The sequence below is a fragment of the Thamnophis sirtalis genome, unplaced genomic scaffold, assembly GCF_051295495.1.
Source record: "Thamnophis sirtalis isolate CommonGarterSnake01/CBP01778 unplaced genomic scaffold, rThaSir2_p1.2 scaffold_13, whole genome shotgun sequence".
In the NCBI taxonomy this organism is placed as follows: domain Eukaryota; kingdom Metazoa; phylum Chordata; class Lepidosauria; order Squamata; family Natricidae; genus Thamnophis; species Thamnophis sirtalis.
Window position 1 is genome coordinate 28776073 of NW_028261393.1, and position 23951 is coordinate 28800023.

At 43.2% G+C, this 23951-nt stretch overlaps 1 protein-coding gene across 1 annotated transcript in view; it reads left to right on the forward strand.

Annotated features, from left to right (window-relative positions):
• Positions 1-23951, forward strand: part of GRIK3 (glutamate ionotropic receptor kainate type subunit 3) — a 289005-nt gene that overhangs the window by 188302 nt on the left and 76752 nt on the right. Inside the window, exons 6-7 of the mRNA XM_087728183.1 lie at positions 19237-19410; positions 19863-20006. Of these exons, the coding sequence (XP_087584309.1) occupies positions 19237-19410; positions 19863-20006 (318 nt within the window). The remainder of the gene's footprint in view (positions 1-19236; positions 19411-19862; positions 20007-23951) is intronic.

Consider the following 23951-nt stretch of genomic DNA (forward strand, 5'->3'; position numbering starts at 1 on the left):
GCATAATTATGGTTTAAGAACAAATGTGATTCCCAGATTATTGTATGCATGTATAATTATTTGTTTCTTTAGCATTTGGGGCACAACATTGCAGCTTCCCAAGTCAAAGCCAAAATCTAGTTTGGATTGTATATGAGGCATCTTAACTTGGGACATCTTACTTTCGGAATTATTTTATTTTTTCACAATTGTGCAACTCTGCATGCAGGAGAAAAAATAGCAAATCTATCATACCAATAATAAATGGAAATAGAATACTTGAATTAAAACCAACAACCCATAACCTTCCTGAAACTATGTACCATATCAGCAATATCAGAAGCAAGATGAAGTTAAAAGGGATAAATTCTCTTTAAGCATTCCCTTCGCCATGCACACTTAAGAGGGATATCAAGATATCTCTCCTCTCTTCTGCTTGCTGAGTAAAGGGCCAAATTTTCTAAGCTTTTATTATAAAAAGTCTACCAACTAAAAGGAGGGTCTTTGTGTGGAGTATCTTTTCCATTAGTCTTTCATCTCAAGGCATTTATTTATTTATTTATTTATTTATTTATTTATTTATTTATTTATTTATTTATTTATTTATTTATTTATTTATTTATTTATTTATTTGACTTATATACCGCTTCATAGGGCTTTCAGCCCTCTCTAAGCGGTTTACAATTTTTTTTAGCAAATTGAGTCAGCAACTTGCCCCCACAATCCGGGTCATGTTGCTTTGAGGATTTAATTTAACCATTTCAATTGTATTGTGGTATAACTCAGTCTGGATTTCTTTCTTTTTTATTTATAAAGTTTTTTTATTTTATTTTTATACATCTCATTGCATGAATGGTTTGATTCCTGGGTGTCATAGAGTTCTATACAAATAAACATAATAGTATTCCTAATAATTACATTTCATTTTCATTTTTAGTTTTACTAACACATAATTTCTATTATCATCCTTCCATTCTAAACCTTCTCATAGTTCTGCCATATTTTGATTCATCTTAACATCTGTTCTTACTGTTTTTTTTATTAACATAGTCTGGATTTCTAAGGGGGAGGGGCTGCTTTCTAGAGGGCAAAGAGGCAGCAGGATGTCTGGTAGGCAGGAAGAGGGCGAAGACAGCCCCTCCCTGACAGTTCACAGAGTATCTATCTATAGCAGAGATGGTGAACCTTTTTTGGCTCGCGTGCCAGAGGTGGGTTCCTACCAGTTCGCACCTATTCGGTAGAACCGGTTCATCAAATCTACCGAACCGGTTAGAAGAGGTTCCACCAGTGGACCCGGAAAGCAGGCCACACCTACAAAAGAGGTTCCAAACTTTTTTGAAACCCACCACTGTCGCATGCCATAAGCGGGGGGAGTGCAGAGGGGTCGGGCACGGGCGTGCCGTACCCATAATGTAATGCACGATCCCCTAATCGCACATACGGGCATGACAGGCATGACCCCCATTTTTTGCATGCTTTTTTCGCCCTCCCTAGGCTCCAGAGGCTTTATAGGAGCCTGGGGAGGGCAAAAAGAGCCTCCCCTCCCCGGAGGCCCTCCGAAGGCTTCAGGAGCTTCCCTGAAGCCTCCGGAGTGCAAAAAGCCAGTGCTATGGGCAAACCGGAAGTTCGGGAACAGACTTCCAGTTTGCTCATAGGGCCGGTTTAAGCCCTTTGGAACCTTCAGGGGCCCTCCGGAGGGCTTAAACCAATCCTACAAGCAAACCAGAAGTGACTTCCAGTTTGCTCGTAGGGTCCTTTTGACTCCTCTGGAGGCTTCAGGGAAGCGTCCTGAAGGTCTCTGAAGCCTCCGGAGGGCTTAAACCGGCCCTACGAGCAAACTGGAAGTCTGCTCCCGAACTTCCAGTTTGCCCATGGGGCCGGGTTTTTTTGCATTCCAGAGGCTTCAGGAAAGCTCCGGAGGCCTCAGAGAAGCTCCTGAAGCCTCCAGAGGGCCTGGGGGGGGGGGGGGGGAGGCTGTTTTTGCCTTTCCCACGCTCCTATAAAGCCTCTGGAGCCTGGGGAGGGCAAAAAATGGCTTTAAAAAAGGCTGAACTCATGCGCGCTGGCCAGCTGACAGGGCAATGCCTCATGTGCCCTGACAAATGACTCCGCATGCCATCTGTGGAATGTGTGCCATAGGTTCATCATCCCAGATCTATAGGTATGCAAATACAGGTAGTCCTCAACTTACAACCACAATTGAGCCTAGTTGCTAAGTGAGAAATTTGTTAAGTGAGTTTTGTCCCATTTTAAAAATTTTCTTGCCACATTTGTTAAGTGAATCACTGCAGTTGCTAAATTAGTAACACGGTTGTTAAGTGAATCTGGCTTCCACATTGACTTTGCTTGTTAGAAGATCTCAAAACATCGCATGACCCCGGGCCACTGCAACCGTCATAAAAGCGAATCAGTTGTCAAGCATCCAAAGTAAATCACGTGACCAGGGGGATGCTGTGAGGGTCATAAGTACGAAAAATGGGCAGGTCATTTTTTTTTCAATGCCATTGTAACTTTGAACGGTCACTAAATGAACTGTTGTATGTCAAGGACTACTTGTAGTTCCTTCAGTCTGACAAGGTTCTGGCTACAGGTAAAGAATAATAAGGGGAACCACTCCGAAGTAACCCTACATGTCATTCATGGGGCCTGAAGGTTTTAGAGCAGATAGCTGAGGTTTGGATGCCAAGGTGATCTTCCTTTATTCCTGTCACAAGCAAATTATATAGAATGTTTTAACACTGAGGCAGTAAAATAATGCCAAGGGGCTGAAAAAAGACAGTCCTGTTTAAGAAGGGGGGTTGTTTCTGAACCCACAAAATTCGAGGACCTCTTTCTTACGGAAGTAATTCATCCGTTTTCATTTATGTTGGCATCATGCAGCTTTTTAAAGGATGTAACAGATTAATAGAGTTGGAAGGTACCTTGCAGGTCATCTAGTCCAACCCCCTGCCCAGGCAGGAGACCCTACATTTCCCTCTACCTAGGGTCGAACTCACAACCTCCTGATTGTGAGGCAAGAGCTCCCAGCCTCTCTTTGCTTCATTGATCTACCCACTAGATCCGTGATGGCAAACCTATGGCTACATGCGTATGCCACAGATGGCACACGGAGCCATATCTGCCGGCACATGAGCTGTCAGCTCCAGCGTGCATGCGCGCACTGGCCAGCTGACCTTTGGCCTTCCAGAGGGCCAGGGGTGGCCCTTTTCACCCTTCCCATGCTTCAGGAAAGCCTCCGGAGTCTGGGGAGGACGAAAAACGGGCCCAATGGGCTAATCGGAAGTTCAGAAATGATCTGTTTCTGGCTTCCGGAGGGCCTCCGGGGGGCTGGGTGAGGCCATTTTTGCCCTCCCCAGACTCCAGGAAAGCCCCCCGGAGCCTGGGGAGGGCAAAAATAGGCCCAACAGGCGAACCGGAAGTTCAGACACGTTGGGCCCGTTTTTCGCCCTCCCCGGGCTCCGGAGGCTTTCCTGGATGAGCACGACACCCGCCTCCCATGCACAGGGGGTTGTGCATGCATGCATGGGGTTTGCATGAACATGCGCAGGTGGGCAGGACATTGCATTGTGGGTGTGGGGCATGCAAGCACGCTATCGCAGGTGCGCACACAATTTTGGCACACATTTACAAAAAGATTTGCCATCACTGCACTAGATATTTCTCATTTCAAACGACTAGTGTGACAAATGAATGGGGGAGCAGCTGTTGCCTGATCTGGATGATCCCTCCGCCCCCCTCTGCCTGGCAGTGTTGCACAGGAGGAAATCCAGGGCAACCCTTTGGGAACTCTCAGGAGGAGAGGAACAGGCGGTCTTCGGGTCTGCAAGACTTGAACCCGGCACTGAAGAGAGCAGCAACTTTTGGTGGGCTGAGGAAGAAAAGGGCAGGATAAATGGGGTCATAAAATACAACATGAACTTTTGGTGCATGCCTTTTAATCAACCAACGTATTTCATGGGGTTAAGGTTTTAAATCATAGCTCATAAAGTGAGAAAAGTGATGGGAATATTATTATGCATAAATAAAGAATGTAATAAAAAGATTTTTTAAATGATAACAAAAGCGAGATGCACATAATGAGCCTCACAGTGAATCTTAACCACCACCACCCAAATCCCCTTATGGCTCCCATGTGATAACGGGGGAGGTTTCCCTGTCTGAAAATGATAGTTTGTAATTATTAATTACCTTAATTACTGATGGTAATCAAGTTTTTGATTTTATATTTGTTTATCATATTTATATTTCCGCCTATCTCACAGACCATGATTCTGAGTGGTTTGCAGTAAAAAATGGCAATATAAAAACCAATTAAAACAATAATATATGGTTAAAAGGCAAGGGTAGAGCATTATATCTTATAGAAAATGGAACCATCTCATTAACTCACCAGTCCCTTGAGACCTCGGTGCCCAATGACACAACACAACACAACCAGGAGGTCTTGCGAGGTTTACAGAAAATTAAAAGCACCTATAAAATATGGAACTTGGAGCATGTAAAATATAAGTTTATACAGCACAGCTTTTTACAAATAACACAATAACTAGCTCCTGTAATTTCCCCGCTGGCTTGGGATGCCTGTTGTGCAAAAGACTCTGTGAGCAGACACAAAATCCCCTTTGACAGTGAATTTCAGGTCTTACTTTGTCCATTTTCCTCTCTGATCAGTTGTCCACCTCTTGTTATATTCATACGACTTATTAGGTGACTGGTGTCAGGTATCAGGTGACTGAACTGAAGAAGAACACACTTGGGAGAGTTTCTTCCCTTTGGGCCCAGTTGTCTTTTCTCTTCATCAGGCAGAGTAACAGCCATTTAGTACTTTGACTAACAGGGTTGGAAGGAACTGTGGAGGTCTTCTAGTCCACCCACCAGCTAGAGCAGGAGACCCTAGACTCCTTTCAGTCTGGTTTCAGGCCTGGATACTGCACCGAAACCGCCTTGGTCGCGCTGACCAATGATGTCTGGCGGGCCAGGGATAGAGGACATTCCTCTATCCTGGTGCTCCTTGACCTCTCAGCGGCCTTCGATACCATCGACCATGGTATCCTTCTGCGACGGCTGGAAGAGGTAGGAGTGGGAGGCACTGTTTTACGGTGGTTCTCCTCTTACCTCTCCGGCAGGTCGCAGTCGGTGTTGGTTGGAGGGCAAAGGTCAACCCCTAGGCCCCTTAAATATGGGGTGCCGCAGGGCTCGGTCTTGTCCCCCCTCCTATTCAATATCTACATGAAGCCACTGGGTGAGATCATTCGCCGGCACGGGATTAAATACCATCAATACGCGGATGATACACAGTTGTATCTCTCCGCCCCGTGCCAACTCAGTGTAGCGGTGGAAGTGATGTGCCAGTGCCTGGAAGCTGTCAGGATCTGGATGGGAGTGAACAAACTTGCACTCAATCCTGACAAGACCGAGTGGCTGTGGATGTTGCCCCCCAAGGACAGCCCAGATAGTCCATCCCTAAGCCTGGGGGGTGAAACTCTGCACCCCTCAGAGAGGGTCCGCAACTTCGGTGTCCTCCTGGATCCGCAGCTGACATTAGAACATCACTTGTTGGCTGTGACCAGGGGGGCCTTTGCCCAGGTCTGCCTGGTGCACCAGTTGCGGCCCTACTTGGATCGGGAGGCACTTCAAACGGTCACTCATGCCCTTGTCACCTCAAGACTTGATTACTGTAACGCGCTCTACATGGGGCTGCCCCTGAAAAGTGTTCGGAGACTACAACTGATCCAGAAAACAGCCGCGCAAGCGATACTTGGTGTACCAAGATACACCCATGTTACACCTATCCTCCGCGAGCTGCACTGGCTTCCTATCGGTGCTGGTTATTACCTTTAAAACCCTACATGCCTAGGACCCGGATATCTGCAAGACCATCTTCTGCTGCATACCTCCCAATGGCCGATAAGATCACACAGGGTGGGCCTTCTCCAGGTGCTGTCGACCAGACAATGTTGGCTGGCAGCTCCCCGGGGGAGGGCCTTCTCTGTAGCCGCTCCAACCCTATGGAATGATCTACCCCCAGAGATCCGGATCCTGCCCTCTCTCACGGCCTTCCGTAAGGCTACCAAAACCTGGCTATTCTGGCAGGCCTGGGGCTGTTGACCTCATGACTGAGGTCCAGCCCCGCCCAGATTGAGTGCATGATGTGGTCTTTTAATCTGTTTTTTCTGTTTTTTTAAATTCTTTATTTGTTTAAATGTATTTCTGTAAGCCGCCCGGAGTCCTTCGAGATTTGGCGGCCTATAAATTTATTAAATACTTAAATACTTAAATACCCTAGGGCCTAGACCATTCTGGATAAAATGCAGTCCATCCCTCCTTGAAAATCTCCATTGAGGGAGCATCCACAATTTCTGGGGGAAAGCCATTACTCTGATTCTAATTGTCAGGAAATTTCTCCTCCAAGTTCCATCTCTGTTTGAAAGTTTCCATTGTCACTTATTGTTCTGCCCTCAAGTACATTGGATAATAGATTGACCTCTCTTCTCTATGACAGCCTCTCAAAAGAGAAAAACTGTTACCCCTTGTCCTTCCTTTTTAAAAAGTAGATATACCAGTTCCTATATCGTATGACTTAGCCTCTAGTTTCCTAATCATCTTTGATGCTCTTCTCTGCACTCTTTCTAGAGTCTCAACATCTATTTGTATCGTGGTGATTAGAACTGGGCAGAGTATTATAAGGGTGGTCTCACCAGAACAGTGTGAAGTGGTACTAACACTAATACCTGATCTTGAATTTATCCCCCTGTTGTTGTAGCCTAGAACTGTGTTGGCTTTTTTGGCAGCTGCAACACATTGCTGGCTCATATTTAAGCGATGGTCACCTAGATTCCTCTCAGAGTGACTACTAGTGAGCCAGGTTTCATCTCTTCTATACCTGTACCTTTGGTTTTTCTTGGCTATGTGCAGGATGTTACTTTTTTCACCACTCAACTGCATCCAGTTGAATAGGGCTCAATGCTCAGGTTTATCAAGGTCCTTCTGTATCTTGAGTCTATCTTCTAAAGTGTTGGCTATTCACCCCAGCTTGGCGTTGTCTGTAAATTTGATGAGTTCCCCTTCTATCCTCCCATCTAAATCATTTATGAAGATGTTGAAGAGTATTGGACCTAAGAGAGAACCTTGAGATATCCCACTGTATGCTTCCCTCCATGTAGATTAATTTTTGAGGACTAGATGTTGAGTGCCATTGATCAGTCAGTTGCAAATCCATCTAGTAGTGATACTGTCTCCCCCACAGGGTTCTATCTTACCAAGAAGCAATTTGTGGTCTACTTTGTCAAATGCCTTACTGAAGTCCAAACATTGTCAAGGAATGCAATAAGGTTTGTCTGACAATTGTTTATCTTATTATTATTATACAATTGTATCACAGCGGCCAGTTGTTTCGCCGGATTTGGCATTGGTTACTAGTCGGGCCCCACCCAGGGGCCTAGGACGTCGTAATGTATTATTATTATTATTGTTGTTGTTGTTGTTGTTGTTGTTGTTGTTGTTGTTGTTGTACAATTGTATCACAGCGGCCAGTTGTTTCGCCGGATTTGGCATTGGTTACTAGTCGGGCCCCACCCAGGGGCCTAGGACGTCGTAACATATTTTCGTAATATGCGTGCAGATCCAAGCAGTGCGGCTTTTTGCATTTGACTGATGGTGATTTTGTCAATTTTTAACTGTTTTAAATGTAATTCCAGTGCTTTTGGAATAGCACCCAGTGTGCCAATTACCACTGGAATTACCACTGCTGGTTTGTGCCATAGTCGTTGAATTTCGATTTTTAAGTCCTGGTATCTTGCGATTTTTTCATGTTCCTTCTCGGCGACCCTGCTATCACCTGGTATTGCGATGTCTATGATTGTGACCTTATTTTTCTCAACCAGTGTGATGTCTGGTGTATTATGCGCCAGTATTTTGTCGGTTTGTATACGGAAATCCCACAAGATCTTGACCATCTGATTTTCGGTGACTTTTTCAGGCTGATGTTCCCACCAGTTTGTTGCTGTTTTAATATTATAATTTTTGCACAAATTCCAATGGATCATTTGTGCTACTGAATTGTGCCGCAATTTATAATCAGTCTGCGCGATTTTTTTACAGCAGCTGAGTATGTGATCAACAGTTTCATCAGCTTCTTTGCAAAGTCTGCATTTGGCATCATCAGAGGATTTTTCGATTTTGGCCTTAATAGCATTTGTGCGGATAGCTTGTTCTTGCGCAGCCAGGATTAGTGACTCTGTTTCTTTCTTTAATGTACCTGTTTTTAACCATAACCAAGTTTGTTCACTGTCCACTTTATCTTTTATTTTTTCCAGAAATTGACCATGCAGTGCTTTGTTCTGCCAACTCTCCATTCTTGATTTTATCACATCTTTTCTGTATTCTTGTTTTGTCTGTTGGGCCTTCAGTAGATTTTTGTTCTTTACTTCGATTAATAGATGTTCTTGAGTGTCTTTTAAATAATCAGCCAGTGCATGTTTTTCTTCTTCAACTGTTTGCTTCACTTGTAATAATCCTCTGCTACCTGATTTTCGGGGCAGATATAGTCTATCAGTATCACCACGTGGATGTAAACTGTAGTGCATTGTCATTAGTTTCCTGGTTTTTCGGTCCAAAAGGTCCAAATCAGCTTGTGTCCAGTTAACTATGCCAGCTGTGTATCTTATAACTGGTATTGCCCAGGTATTTATGGCCTTGATTGTATTTCCACCATTCAATTTAGATTTCAAAATTTTCCTAACTCTGTTGGTGTACTCTCGCCTGACAATAGTTTTTACTTCTCCATGCTTGATGTTATCCAACTGCAGAATGCCTAAGTATTTGTAGGCTTCATTTTCTTTGCATTTAATTAGTTGGCCATTGGGCATTTCAATTCCCTCAGATGCAGTGATTTTGCCCCTTTTTATGGATACAGTGGCGCATTTTTCCATGCCAAACTGCATTGAAATATCGGTGCTGAATACTCGGACTGTATTTGTCAATGATTGGATTTCTATTTCTGACTTTCCATAGAGTTTCAAATCATCCATATATAGTAAATGCGAAATTTTTTCAGCTTTTTTGGCTGTTTGGTAGCCTAATTTCATTTTTTTTAAGATTACTGATAGTGGGATCATTGCGATGATGAAGAGAAGAGGTGAAAGTGAATCACCCTGGAAAATTCCTCGCTTGATATTAACCATTCCGTAGCTCTCATTCCCTACTGCCAACTCAGTTCTCCATTGTTTCATTGCCTTTTCAGTAAAGGATGTAATATTTTTGCTAATGCCAGTTGTTTCTAAGCATTTTATGATCCAACTATGTGGCAGTGAGTCAAATGCCTTTTTGTAATCAATCCAGACCATATTCAAGTTCGTTTTTCTGTTCTTACAATTTTCTAATATCATTTTATCAATTAGAAGCTGATCTTTTGTGCCCCTGCTCCTTCTTTTGTTGCCTTTTTGCTCTACTGGCAAGATGTTGTTTGTTTCCAAATAATCCATCATGTTATCTGCAATAATGCCTGTGAGTAATTTGAAGGTTGTTGGTAAGCATGTTATTGGTCTATAGTTTTCAGGTGTTGTTCCTTTAGTTGGATCTTTCTGAATCAAGTATGTTTTTCCAGTTGTCAACCATTCATCAATTTGGCCCTTTTGTAAAATTTCATTCAGTTGCCTGGCCAATATTGCATGTAAACTGGTCAGATATTTGAGCCAGAAACCATGTAATTGGTCCTTTCCAGGTGATGTCCAATTCTTTACCTTTTTAACTCGATTTTTGATCATCTCAGTTGTTATTTCTAATACTTGCATTTGTTTGTTGCTAATGCTTTTCTCAAAGTCATGTATCCACTTTGCTTCCTTGTTGTAGTCCTTTGCATTTTCCCACAATTCTTTCCAGAATTCAACTGTGGCCTGCTTTTCTGGTTTTTCACTTTTGGTGTCACCATTCACATTAAGACTTTGATAAAAACGCCGTTGGTCTGATCGAAATTCCTGATTTTGTTTATATTGGATGATTCGTGCCTCATATCTTTCAATTTTTCTAGCTGTTGCTGTTATCTGCTGTTTTACAATCTCTACAGCTTCATTGATGTTTCTTGTATCCAATCTATATCTTCTGATTAGCCGATCTATGATTTTGTTGTTTTTAAGCCGTTGCTCATGCATGTTCTTTAAGTTACTAGCATCTGCCCTTAATTTTTTGATTTTTTGTTCTAGACGGATTTTCCACTTTGGCTTTGATGCTTTTTCTGTTGTGTGACTAGGTACTTTAATTTTAATGCCTAGTTCGTTAGTGACTATTACAGCTGCACTGTACATTAACTGGTTTGTTTCCAAGATGGATCCCGGTTCAATTGTTGAAAACACTGCATTAACCATTTTCATGATAGGGGCCAAAATTTTCTTAGGCACAGTTTTTAGTGATGGTAAACGTTGCCTTTCCTCATTAAGCAGAAAATGCTCCATGATCTTATCCTTCAATTCTTTTTGTTTTTGAGTTAGTTCATCAGTTGGTTCAGTGATAACTGGTTCTAGTGGTGGTGATGTTATTTCCTTCCTGAGAGCTTCTTCTGGGAGTTCTACTATAGTGTCTTTAGTTGTGTCTTGAATATCAGTTATTTCCGCTTGTGATATTGTTTTTTGGGTTTTGCAATTTGCCTGAATTTCCTCATGTTCAACTTCACTAAACACTTTATTCCGTATAATAAATCGCCTTTGATCTGCTAGTCGTTGTTCAGTAACATTTGAATCTGGATATTGTTGTTTCCATAATTCATACATTCGCTTTAAATATCCTCTTTTTTCTGGCTCTGAGTTGTAGTAACAGGCCATTATGGCACGGTTTTCAGCTGCACTATATTTTTGTCATTTTGTTGGCTGGTCCACTTGTAGCCCACTTGTCGACGGATGTCCAGGGACCCCAACATCCGCCGCGGCCCTTGTTAACCCGCGCGACGACCGATGCGGTATGGAATTCTTATTCGTTTTTTTCACCATATTGTATGGGTTGGCAGGGGTTTTTTTACGGGACCAGATGCCAACCTGATCCCAACCTTCCTCCTTTCTCATCCGGGCTTGGGACCGGCAACGGCGGAGTTGTTGTTGTTGTTGTTGTTGTTGTTGTTGTTGTTGTTGTTGTTATTATTATTATTATTATTATTATTATTATTTTGACAAACCCATGTTGAAAAGAAAAGAAATCTGGAAGGATCTTGGAGGTCTTCTAGTCCAGCCCCCTGCTCAAGCAGGAAAAAATAGATTATTTCAGATAAGTGGCTTCTTCTTAAAAAACTCCAGTGATGGAGTGCCCACGATTTCTGAAGGCAAGCTGTTCCACCGGTTAATTGTCCTCAGTGTTAGGAAGTTTCTGCTTAATTCCATGTTGCTTGCCTCTTTGATTAGTTTCCAACCATTGTTTCTCTTTGGCAGCCCCTCAAATACTGGAATACTGCTATAATGTTACTCCTAATTCTTCTTTTCTTTAGACTAGCCAAACCCCAAACCTGCCGCCATTCATATGTTTTGGTCTCCAGGCCATTAATCATCTTAATTGCTCTTCTCTAAACTTTTTCCAAGGTCTTAACATCTTTTTTATAGTATGATGACCAAAATTGGTTGTAGTATTCCAGGTGTAGCCTTACAGGGTTGTATAAAGATTTATTTTTATAAAGGTTTTATTGCTCCAGGATCTTTGAAAGATATGGTTCAGTGACTCTGAGAGCACATCTGTTAGCACACCTGTTGGCTCCTTCAAGAGTGTCTAGACTTGACTATAGACCCTTAACTGTTTCCTCTAGACTCTAACTTTTTCCTCAAGTAATTCAAGTAGTTTATATTTGGTACAAATATAATTAGGGTCTTCTATGGGGACAAATATTTTACACACACACACACACACACACACACATGTATGTATGCATGTGTGTGTGTATATATATATATATATATATATATATATATATATATATATGTATATGTATATGTATATGTATATGTATATGTATATGTATATGTATATGTATATGTATATGTATATGTATATGTATATGTATATGTATATGTATATGTATATGTATATGTATATGTATGTATATATGTATGTATATATGTGTGTGTGTGTATGTATGTATGTGTGTGTGTGTGTGTGTGTGTGTGTGTGTGTGTGTGTGTGTATATCACAACAGCGTTAGACTTTCCCCCAAATGGATTATGTTATTCTTCTTGTAAATGCTCCCAGCAATTCTAATGCAGGGTCCCTTCTTTCTTTTAAAATAGGTTTTATTTTTTAGCAGTATTTTGTAAAGTTACAGAAAATTTGCAAACTTATAAATATTGTAATGTGTAAATTCTCAATTGCTCCAAAACACAGAGCTTCTTTTTTCTTAGCAGTATTTCTAATATTGCCTAATTTTGTGCAATTTATTAGCCTTTGGGTTTCTTCTTCATTTAAAAACTTTAAAGATTTACAAGGTATATTTTTTTAAAAAATTGAACAATTTACCCTTTTTTGTTTTAATATTTTTTAATTATACAAATTCAAAAACTATTTTTTTAAACATTCAAAATTTAATTAAAGTAATATTTTTGTAAATTAAAGTTGGATTCCAACCTGACCACAGAGACATCTTCGGACAGTGCTGGCTCTTCGGCTTAGAAACGGAGATGAGCACCGCCCTCTAGAGTCCTGAATTCAAGTATTCTTGAAGTGAAACAGTTTATACTCCTCAGCTCCCTCGTGACTAGTGTCGTAATGATACTTTTGTACTCCTCAGAGGGAAGAAGAAAAAAGGCATAGAGAAAAATGAAGCGAGAAATAGACACACAGAGAGATCATAGAATAATAGATTTGAAAGGGACCTTTTCTGTAGGTCGTTTGCTCTCTGGAGCCTTCAGGAAAGCCTCCTGAAGCAATAGCAATAGCAGTAGACTTATATACCGCTTCATAGGGCTTTCAGCCCTCTCTAAGCGGTTTACAGAGAGTCAGCATATTGCCCCCAACAATCTGGGTCCTCATTTTACCCACCTCGGAAGGATGGAAGGCTGAGTCAACCCTGAGCCGGTGAGATTTGAACCGCTGAACTGCTGATCTAGCAGTAGCCTGCAGTGCTGCATTTAACCACTGCGCCACCTCGGCTCTTTAGAAGGTTCCTGAAGGCTCCGGAGGGCAAAAAACAGACCTACGGACAAACCAGAAGTCAGTTCCTGAAGTTCCAGTTTGCCCGTAGGGCTGGTTTTTCGCACACTTCAAGCCTCCGGAGGGTGAAAAATGGCCTCAAATGAAGGCCGAAATCAGCTGGCCAGCTGACAGGGCAGCGCCTCGCATGCCCTAACAAATGGCTCATGTGCCATAGGTTTGCCATCACGGCCCTAGATCATTTCTGACAAATGGTTGTCCAGTCTCTACTGGAATGAGAATAATCATAATTAACATAAAAGTATAGAAAAAACATACGTATTTACCTATATTCTTAGAGATGCAGTGGCTCAGTGGCTACGATGCTGAGCTTGTCGATCAGAAAAGGCCGGCAGTTTGACAGTTCAAATCCCTAACGCCGCATAACGGAGTGAGCTCTCATTACTTCTCCAAGCTTCTACCAACCTAGCAGTTCGAAAGCATGTAAAAATGCAAGGAGAAAAATAGGGATCACCTTTGGTGGGAAGGTAACAGCATTCCGTGCGCTTTCGGCATTTAGTCATGCCGGCCACAGGACCACGGAGACATCTTCGGACAGTGCTGGCTCTTCGGCTTAGAAACGGAGATGAGCACCGCCCTCTAGAGTCAGGAACGACTATCACATATGTGCGAGGGGAACCTTTACCATATAGAAAAATAGTAAAGTGTCCTTCTTTTCTTTGTTCCTTTGCTTCTTAGTGTCTCATTTTAACTTCTGCCATTCTCAGCTGTCATTCTGCATGTCCCGCTGTCTTTCCAATGCCATTCTTTCTCCCTCTCCCTTTTTTCTTTCCTTTGCTTTTTTTTAACGTTTACCTAACCATTTTTTCTTTACTCTTCCACTCTGAATACCTCATTGCACCTGCTGCTGCTGGCCTTCAGAAAGCATCTCATTACTGCCTTCGGTATATGTCTTGTGTTGCTACCAGTATTGCCACTGGTTGTGCCAACTACCCAGTTCTCGTGTTCTGCACTTGACACACCTGCTGCTGTCACTCACCCTTTGCACTCTTAACAACTCCTGCTGTTCCTTTCGCCTTCTCCTGTCTTCTTTCTCCATCTGCTGACTTTTCCTTTCTTCCCCTCTGGTCATTTGCATCTGTTTGCCAGCTGTGCTCACTGGTTGTTCCTGCTCACCTTCTCACCAGTTGCAGTCATCCAGGTGCCCTCTCGCTGATTGCATTCGCCCAGGTGCCCATTCATCCTCTCAATGCTTGTGCTCACCTGGGTGTCCTCTCACCTTCTGCCACTGGGTGCAGTTCCCCTCTCATCAGTTTTACTCACCTGGTTGCCCTCATCCTTGTTCTCCTGTCCTACCCTTCTGCATTTCTTTGCAGCAAATAAGGGCACCATCCTTGTGTTGGCAAGAATGGCATTAGCAATGCAGATAGCTCCATCTCTGTTTCTCCATGTCATTAATTTCTCTCCCGATCCTATCAATGTGATTCTGGTCTTTAGTGGTGTCAGAATAAGGGGCAAACACCCTTCTATCTCCCTCAGGGTTCAAAGCAAGTCATGCACATGAGCTGGGACTAGGATGAAGGCAACTTCATGAGGGCAGGGCAGAAAAAGAGGTTGCCAGGGCATGTTTGTAGCCTGGGTAGGTGAGAGTGGGCAAAGGCCTTTAGATTCAGCTTGTGGAGTCTGAATTTCAGGCTCCCCAGCTTGGGAGTGAATGTTCTGCTCCAGGACTTGAGCAAGTGAATGAAGGCAAGACTTGCAGTGATCCCTTGTGCTAAGCACCAAATGTGCTGCTTCCTCTCTGCTGCCTGTTGCTTCCTTGGCATCTTCTGTCTTAAGTGGACCCGTTGCTTCCTTGATATTTTTCTTCATATTTATATGTTGAAAGAACCTTTTTTTTAAATTACCATATTTTTGGACTATAAGATGCACCTTTTTCTCTCCCAAAAGGGGGTGAAAGTGTCTTTGTGTCTTATAGATCGAATATTGCTGAAGCCCTGCCCTCCCATTTTTTGGCCTCTGAATGCCCATTTTCAGGCCTTTTTCAGGCCTTTTTGGGCTGTTTTTAAGGCTTTTTGGTCCATTTTTGAGGCTTTGTTGGTCCATTTTTTGGGGGGGAATGGCCTGAAAAAATCCTTGAAAATGGGCTGCAAAAACATCAAAAATGGCCCCCAAAAGCCTTAAAAATGGCCCAAAAATTATAAAAAATGGGCCAAAAAAGCCTTAAAAATGGCCTGAAAAAGCTTCAAAAACGGACCAAAAAGCCTTCAAAATGGTTTTTAAAAAAGGCTGGAAAAGGACCAAAAAGCCTCCCAAAAGGGCTGAAAATGTGGCATGTCAAAGCCAAAATCCTTTTCCCCCTCTTCTAAATTTCAGTGCATTGTTTATAGTCAGGTGTGTCTTGTAATCCTAAAAATACAGTATCTGACTTTTGTTGCAAGTCTTTGTTCATTCTGAGCCTTTGCTTTCCTGACTTCATCTTTGCCAATTCTGACTATCTGCTGATATCCTGCCTTAGTTATGTGCCCCTCTTTCCATTTTTTGTACTTGTCCTTTTTGTCTTTCAATTTATCTATCAGACCTGCCCAAAACAATCATTTAGGGAAGCAAACTCTCTATTCCAAATGTTTGAAGTGAAAAGAACTTTTACTAAAGATGTCAGTTACAGGAAGGTGAGGTGGAATCTGATACAAAAAGGCACCCTCATCTCTCCCCCAAAGTTCAGTCCATTGCCAACCAATCCAGGATCACCACAATGTTGTGGGAAACTCTGGATTGTTTAGGATGCTGGAATTTCACACCCAGGGCAAGTGGCCTTGAAGATGCTCGGCCTAACCTGTACAAACATGTCAGCTTCCCTCCCCATTTTCCACCATCAGTTACATAGATGTGGATTACCCTAAATGCTTCCTCCTCCCTTTCCCTTTTATGGCAGGATGCCGGTAAGGCACCAGATGGAGATCCTGACATTATGAAATAAATCTTTGTGCAACCATGCTGGATCCTTTTTGGATTTCTCATTTTTGTTTTTCAGTGATATTGTGTTGGACTAGGCTTTTATGATCATATTTTTCAGTGTTTCCCATGCTTCTTGAGTTGTTTTCCCCTTTAGGATTTTTATCCAGGAAATTTTGCTTAAGCTCTCTCTGAGTTTGGCTGGATTATATTCTATTGCTTGTGTTTAAATTATATTGAATTCCAGTACAGCAATAGCAGTAGCAGTTAGACTTATATACCGCTTCATAGGGCTTTCAGCCCTCTCTAAGCAGTTTACAGAGTCAGCATATTGCCCCCAACAGTCCGGGTCCTCATTTTACCCACCTCGGGAGGATGGAAGGCTGAGTCAACCTTGAGCCGGTGAGATTTGAACAGCCGAACTGCAGAACTGCAGTCAGCTGAAGTAGCCTGCAGTGCTGCACTCTAACCACTGTGCCACCTCGGCTCAGTGGTCACTCTTGCCTAAAGTTCCAGAAACTTCAACTCCTTCTTCTCCTCTATTAGTAACAATTAGGTCCAGTATAGTTTTTCTTCTAGTTCCCTCTTCTACCTTTTGAATGACAAAGTTGTTAGCAAAGTTGATTAGGAATCTGTTTGATCTCCCACTTGCTGCAGTGTTTGTCTCCCAGTTGATATCAGGGTAATTAAAGTCTCCTATTACTACTGTGGTATATTTCCTACATACATTTGTTAATTGATTAGCAAACAGTTCATTTCTTTCTTCGGCTTGGTTGGATGGCCATATGTCCATTGCAATATCATTTCCCCCCTTTTATATTGACTCATATGGGTTCCAGGAGGTTCTCATCCTTGGTTTTGTGTATTTCTGTAGAAATGTAGTGATTTTTTTAATATAATGCAACTCCACCTCCTCTTTTGCTAGGTCTGTTTCTTTTGAACAGTTTGTATCCTTCCATCAGTACATTTCAGTCATGAGTTTTATCCCACCAAGCTTCAGTAATGGCAACTACATCATATCTGCCTTCCTATACGAATACTTCAAGTTTACCCGGTTTGTTCCCTAAACTTTGAGTGTTCATTTGAATCCTTTATGGGTCTTTGGTATGTTTCTTTTATTTCTTATTTTGTAAATGGATTTTCCATCCTTTTCTTCACTCTCTACTTCCTTATGTTTTTCTTTTTTTATTTCTTCTTTCTCTTTACTCTCTACCTCCTTATGGGATTGGTTATCTACTGGTTTCTGCTTGGAATTTCCATTGGTCATGAAGATGGGGCGCCTTCCCTCCTCAGTTAAAGCCTTTTTGAGAAGCCAGTTGTTTTCCAAATACATTCTTGCCAGTTTTTGTGAGGTACAGTCCATCCCTTGCCAGGAGCCCTACATGTAGGTAATGCAGACCATGGTCTAGGAAGCTGAAGTTCTGTTGTAGACACTGGTTTATGAGCTACTGGTTCATTTCTAAAATCCTTTGCTCCCTCATAGGATGTTGACCATTTGTTGGAAGTATAGATGAAAACATCACTTGTGCGCCTCATTCTTTTAACTTTCTTCCCTAGTTTTTTGTAATCTCTCATTATTAAGCTGTCCCATTATCCCTGGTCAGGGTGGGGCAAGACGCAGCTGATAGGCACATATATGGGATCCCATGTCAAACCAGAGACCACATGGAAATTGGCTGTAACTTGAGGGCATACAGGTAGTCCTCAACTTACAGCCTTTTGCTTATTGACCATTTTAAGTGACTTCTTACGGTTTTTCACACAAGATCATTGCAGCAGCTCCATAGTCACGTGATCAAAATTTAGACACACGGGAACTAGCTCATATTCACGACAGTTGCAGTGTCCCAGGGTCATGTGATCATCTTTTGCAACTCTCTGATAAGCAGTCAATGGGAAAGCCGGATTCACTTAACAGCCATTTTACTAGCATAACAACTGCAGTGTTTCATTTAACAACCACAGCAAGAAAGTTCATAAAATATGGCAAAATTCACTTAACAACTGTCTCACTTAGTAATAGAAATGTTGGGCTGGAGTTGAGGACTACCTGTATACTAGTCTATTTTTTTCATATAAAGGATGCTACACTTTAATGATTAGAAAATAGAATAGAACTAGAAGGGACCTTGGAGGCTTTCTAGTCCAGCCCCCTGCTCAAGCAAGAGAACCTATACTATTTCAAATCAGAGGCTGTCTAGTCTCTTTAAAAGCTCCAGTGATGGAGCACCCAAGATTTCTGAAGGCAAGCTGTTCCATTAGTTAATTGTCCTCACTGTTAGGAAGTTTCTCCTTAATTATTAATTAATTATTAATTACTTACATGGCCTAGACCAGGAGTGTCAAACTCAATTTCATTGTGGGCCGCATCAGGGCTGTGGTTGACCTTGGGGGACCGGGCAGGCATGGCCAACTTGATCCACTCCCCAAGCTGCTGGCATGTTTCCTCTTCGCATTGGGTAGACTGGGCCGAGGCAATGCGGGTCAGCTCCTTACATTTTCCAGGACGGTCCCGCGGGCTGGTTCTGACCACATTGTGGGCCGGTTTTGGTCCACAGGCCTTGTGTTTGACACCCTTGGCCTAGACATTGGTATGTGAATATAGGTCTTTTTAACATTCATATTTTATTGTGTTATTTTTAATCTAGGCATAATGTTAACATTTATCGCAAGTCCACATGTGATATGCCATGCACTAAATAAATAAATAAGGCATATATGGAGAGGATGATTTTCAAGGCTAGAAGTTCACTGCTGTGTCTCAGGCACCCAAGAGAAGACTTACTATTCCACACACTTTGGCATTTCACACAGTTTTTGATTCCTGCAAGTGCTGATAGGAACAAGGCTTAATATCAGAGTTTCCCATTCATTGATTTTTCTTTCAAGCATTTTGTCTTTTCTCCTTATGCTCAATTAATCATCATAATTAACTGATTCTTGGCTGAGATTGGGAGGCTGAGGCTTCCCAATTGGAACCAATACTGATTTCTGTACCTAAATTTTAAGGTTGTTTACTCAGGCGAAGCATCTGTGAATTCCCCAAAAAGCTGAATTTCAGAAACGTGGGTGACATTTCTCAGCAACCTTTCTTTTTCTCTTACTTTACAATAGTTTTAACGTTCAGTCATGCCAAAAGAAGAGCAGGCAGAGGGCTGAGAAGAAGGTTTTTTTTTCCCCCAACAGGATCTGTATGCACTCGATCTTGAGCAATATCGCTACTCTGGAGTAAACCTGACTGGCTTCCGCATCTTGAACGTGGAGAATCCCCATGTGTCTGCCGTAATTGATAAGTGGTCCATGGAGAGGTTGCAGACGGCCGCCAAACCTGAACCTGGATTAATCGCAGGGGTCATGATGGTACGATGGTCACTTTGAACTCCTGGCCCTTTTCCTGCTGCTGTGTAATCAGAAAAGGTTTGCAGCTCATACGGCTTGTGCCAGGCTGTGCCAAACCTTTTTAGCACCCTCTGCTTTTGTCAGAAGAGGAGTCTTGCATCTTCAGGCTGAATAACACATTACATCTGAATAGGTAAAATGACTTCCAGCCCCCTTCTTCCAGAGGGGGGAAAGAATCCTAGGAGAAGGAACCGTTTGAAGCAAAGAGGCTGGTTTTTCTCCTAATATTATCCTGGATTCAGGAATGATTCCTGGAAGCCTGGGTGCATGGGAAGTCTACCCTTTCAGGGTAGAAGCAGTGGCTCCTCACAGTGGGCTTAGCTATAGAATCAAGAGAACATTTGGGGGTAGGGAGGATTGCTTTTAGAGTGGCTGCATGTGGTCAAAACAATTACTCTCCACCTTCATTTTAGACAGACGCTGCCCTGTTGTATGATGCCGTCCACATAGTCTCTGTGTGTTACCAACGGGCCCCTCAGATGACGGTCAACTCACTTCAGTGCCATCGACACAAAGCCTGGCGATTTGGTGGGCGCTTTATGAATTTTATCAAAGAGGTAAGAAAGGTCCTGGACTCAGATAACTATTGCTCATGAGGCAGTCACAGAGCGAGGAACTGGGGCTTGGCTCTTAAAAACCCGGGCATGGATGGATTTATAGGCTGTAACACTTCATGTCATCGGGACAATTTTGAGATGAAAGGAATGCCCTGGTGAAGCTACTCCTTGCCTGGTTTGGCTAGCCAGCTAGGTATTTATCCTGACATTTCTCAAGCAAGCCAGACTGAATCATCTCAATTGTAGACGGAGCCCACTAATTCACTTGTCACCCCTCCACCAGATGCATAATTTCAAAGGGTTCCTGCCGGCTCAAGTAGAAGTAATTGCCACGAGAGCAGTAGATATGCTCAAGTACTGTTCAGATTGTTGAGGAGGTCATGCAATGACCTCACAATTGTGTGCATGAAAAATTGAAGTGCTTCTTGCAGGCACGCACACAAAGAGAGGAACAGGGAGTCAGTCTGTTTGTACCTTTGTCCTTGGATTAAGACCTGGCTTCTTTTGAATATGCTGGCCTACGCAGATTCCTTTCCTGAAAATTTTCTTTTTCTCGAAATGCTACACTTGGCCCATGTCCCTTTCATTGGAACACCAGAGGACACTGCTGCCAAATCTCTGTAACCCAGGGCTCTCTCGGGGCTTGCTTGTGGTTTCTCTGGCTCGATGGATCATCGCCGAATGGCGATAAAATGCATACAAGATCAGGCTTTAAGTGGCTGCTGGTTGCAATGGCAATTGGAATGAAGTGATTCTGGTATGTAAAACTATGCCTGATGTGGAGAGAGAGAGAGAGAGAGAGACTACACTTACGTCGCTGGCCAGCCAGCGGAGTTAAATGGCCCTGATTGGGAAGGAAATATTTTTGTCCACACGCTGTGGCACTTCTGCGTCACGGTGGAGAGTTGTCCATCCACTTGAAATGCTTTAAAAATAATTCAGCCGTAACATAGAGAAAGATGGTTGTGCAATGACTTGTAATGGAGGCTGTACTTATTACTTTCAGGGTCAGAAAAAAAGGGGCTACTCAAAACTGCTTGTCAAGAAGCAGGAGGTATGGGACACAGCTACCAACTTCCTTGCTATCTGGTTATGAGTGAAGCCTTCAGAATGATCTGCTGCAGGGCAGTTCTGACAACTAGTCATGGAATGAGCCAAATAATAAGAGGCAGCTGATACTTCTCTGCTGCCTCCACCATAGAATTGAGAGGGGCATTAGCAAAATGTCCATTAGCTGATCAAAGTGCAGTTCACAATCTACCCGGCAGTAAGCAAAGACAGAATTTGGACTAAAAGCCAGAAAGGAAATTCAGAGGCCTGAATGCTTTTCTCGCTTTCTACCCAATTCCCAGGCTAGACGCAATGACTACTTTGGATGCTCTTAAAACTGTTGTGTTTCCTCTGGGATCAGTCTTATCCCAGGGTCTCCTGCTTCCTTGTGCTTTTAGCTAGTTGCAAATTTGCAAAATCTGCTGCTGGAAGCCACACCGTAAAGCAGCTACTTCAGCAGCCCTCTTGGGAGCAGCTCTGAACAGACGGCCTTTTTGAAACTGGCCATCCCCTCCATGGCACAACAGATGCTTTTGACAAGAAGGGACAGTTGAGCTGAACTAAAGGAGGCAGGTCAGGCCCTGTAAATCAGAGCTGGAGCCAGGCAAGGCTTCCAAGTTAATCTGCTCTGCGCGCTTCAGACACCATTGAGATCTGGACTCAGTTCTGGCCAACTTATTTTAATTTATCCATCAGATAAAATGGAAGGGAAAGGAGGATGAGTGGAAAACCAAAGCCTTGGTCTCTCTCTTCTCAAAAAATATGTTTGGTCGGAGAGGAGAAAGTCATAACCTTATAGGAGGGTAGTCTATCACAAATTGGGAGGAGCGAGGTAGTAGCTTTTCAAATAACAAGATTTGATAAAAGGTGTTGATTGCTGTTCGGTTGCTAAGTCATTTGAAACTGTCTGTGACCCCATGGACCACAGCACGCCACACACACCCCGCTCCCCCCACCCTCCCCCACCTCCCAGACTTTGCCCAAATTCATGCCCAATATTTATTTATTCGTCATAAGCACCACAATTAAAGTAAGGCATACTATATGACATAAAATTTAAAATGTAAAGTACAAGATTAAAATATGTACAAAATAAATAGATCTTGCCCAGAAACTAGCAACATTGTGTTCTGCTATGCTCACTGATGCCATCTAAACCATCTTACCCTCTGCTGCCCCCTTTTCCTTTTGCCTTCCATCTTTCCCAACATCAGGGTCTTTTCCAAGGAGTCCTCTCTTCTCTTTCGATGGCTAAAGTATTTGAGCTTCAGCTTCCAAAGTGGCCAAACGACAATCAAGTTTGATTTCCTTCAGGATTGACTGATTGGATCTCCATGCAGTCCAAGGGGCCCTCTAGAGCAGGTGTCGGCAATCCGTGGCTCTGGGGCCCCATGTGGCCCCTTTGTCCTCCTGCTGTGGCTCCCTGTCGGCTGAACCCACCACTGGCTGGCCCCACCCTTTGCCCTACCCTCCCAGTCCTTGCCTGGCCTGAGAAGGTAAAGGCAACAGTGGGGGATGGAGACTCACTCCAGATTCCAGGAGTCAGGCCAGTGTCTAGGGGCAGAGAGCAAATCACACATCTCCCCAAGCAACTGAGGTGCATGCAACACCAACAAGGGCTGGAAGAAGTGCTCACAAGAGGAGGCAAGTACAGGGGCGCTTCACTCCTGCTCCATCATCGCCCTTACCTTCTCAAGCCAGGAAAGGAGTCACTGGGAGGGGAGGGCGCGGGGCAGGCTCAGCCAGTGGTGGGCTCAGCTGACAGGGAGCCACAGCAGGGGAACAAAAGAGCTTCATTTATCTGGGAACCCAAAATGACTCTTGATTTAAATCATATGGTAAAAGGCATCCAAAGAAGAAGAAAGAACAATATCAGGAAGAGAGAAAAAACACCAACCCTCGCCTGTTTTTGGGAACACACACACATGAGAGAGAGACAGAGAGGGAGAAAGAGACAGAGAGAGATATGAGAGTGAGAGAAAGAAAAAGAGAGACACAGAGAGAGAGCGGGGGGGGGGGGAGAGAGAGATGGAAAAGAGACACAGATATATGAGACAGAAAGACAGAGAGACAGAGGGAGGGAGGAAGACAGAGGGAAGGGGGAGGGAGGGAGAGAAGGAGGGGCAGGGGGGGAGAGAGAGAGTTGTTTCCCACAGAAAAGAAAACACTGGGAGCCACAAAATCTGGGTAGGCATCACCGGGGAGGGGGGTGAGGGGGTCATGTGACTGGGGGGGAGTGAGTGATATCAAGTTGACCATGCCCACCAGGTTTTGTGGCTCCTGGTGCTTTCTTTTCTGTGGAAAACAGGTCCAAATGGCTCTTTGAGTGTTTAAGGTTGCAGACCCCTGCTCTTGAGTCTTCTCTATCACCACAAATTTTCAAATAACAGATTTAAATAAAAGGCGTACACTTTCATAAGCTGTAGCTGCCTGTCACAAAAGCTTATCCCTTTGAAAAATTATGTTATTTGAAAAGGTCCTCCTGACTTAAAGTTCTGCATCCAAGGAGTGCCTATGTTAAGGAATAATAATAAGATTTTTCTCTCATGTCAGAGCATCAACTAATGCTTTTGTAGATCACAAGGCAACAGAGTTCAGCTCCTTTTTCGCAGCTTCCAGCTCTCAGGTAATGCCTGGCTCTGGGTGGCCACTACCCCAGCTGAAATCCTCTACCCACCCCAACCCAGGCCAGCCTTTCCAGCCAGAAAGAGCAAAACTCTGCAATTGTCTGAGAAAGATGGACAGTTGGGAGAGCCAACGCAGCAGCCTCCTTCTCCTCATCTCAGCATCTTGGAAATAATGAAGAATGACCAAATGGGATTTTGTCATTTAGCTGCTTTTCCTGTACTTGCCTTTCTCAGTTACCTGCCCTCTGTTCAGTAAGGAATTAAGAGC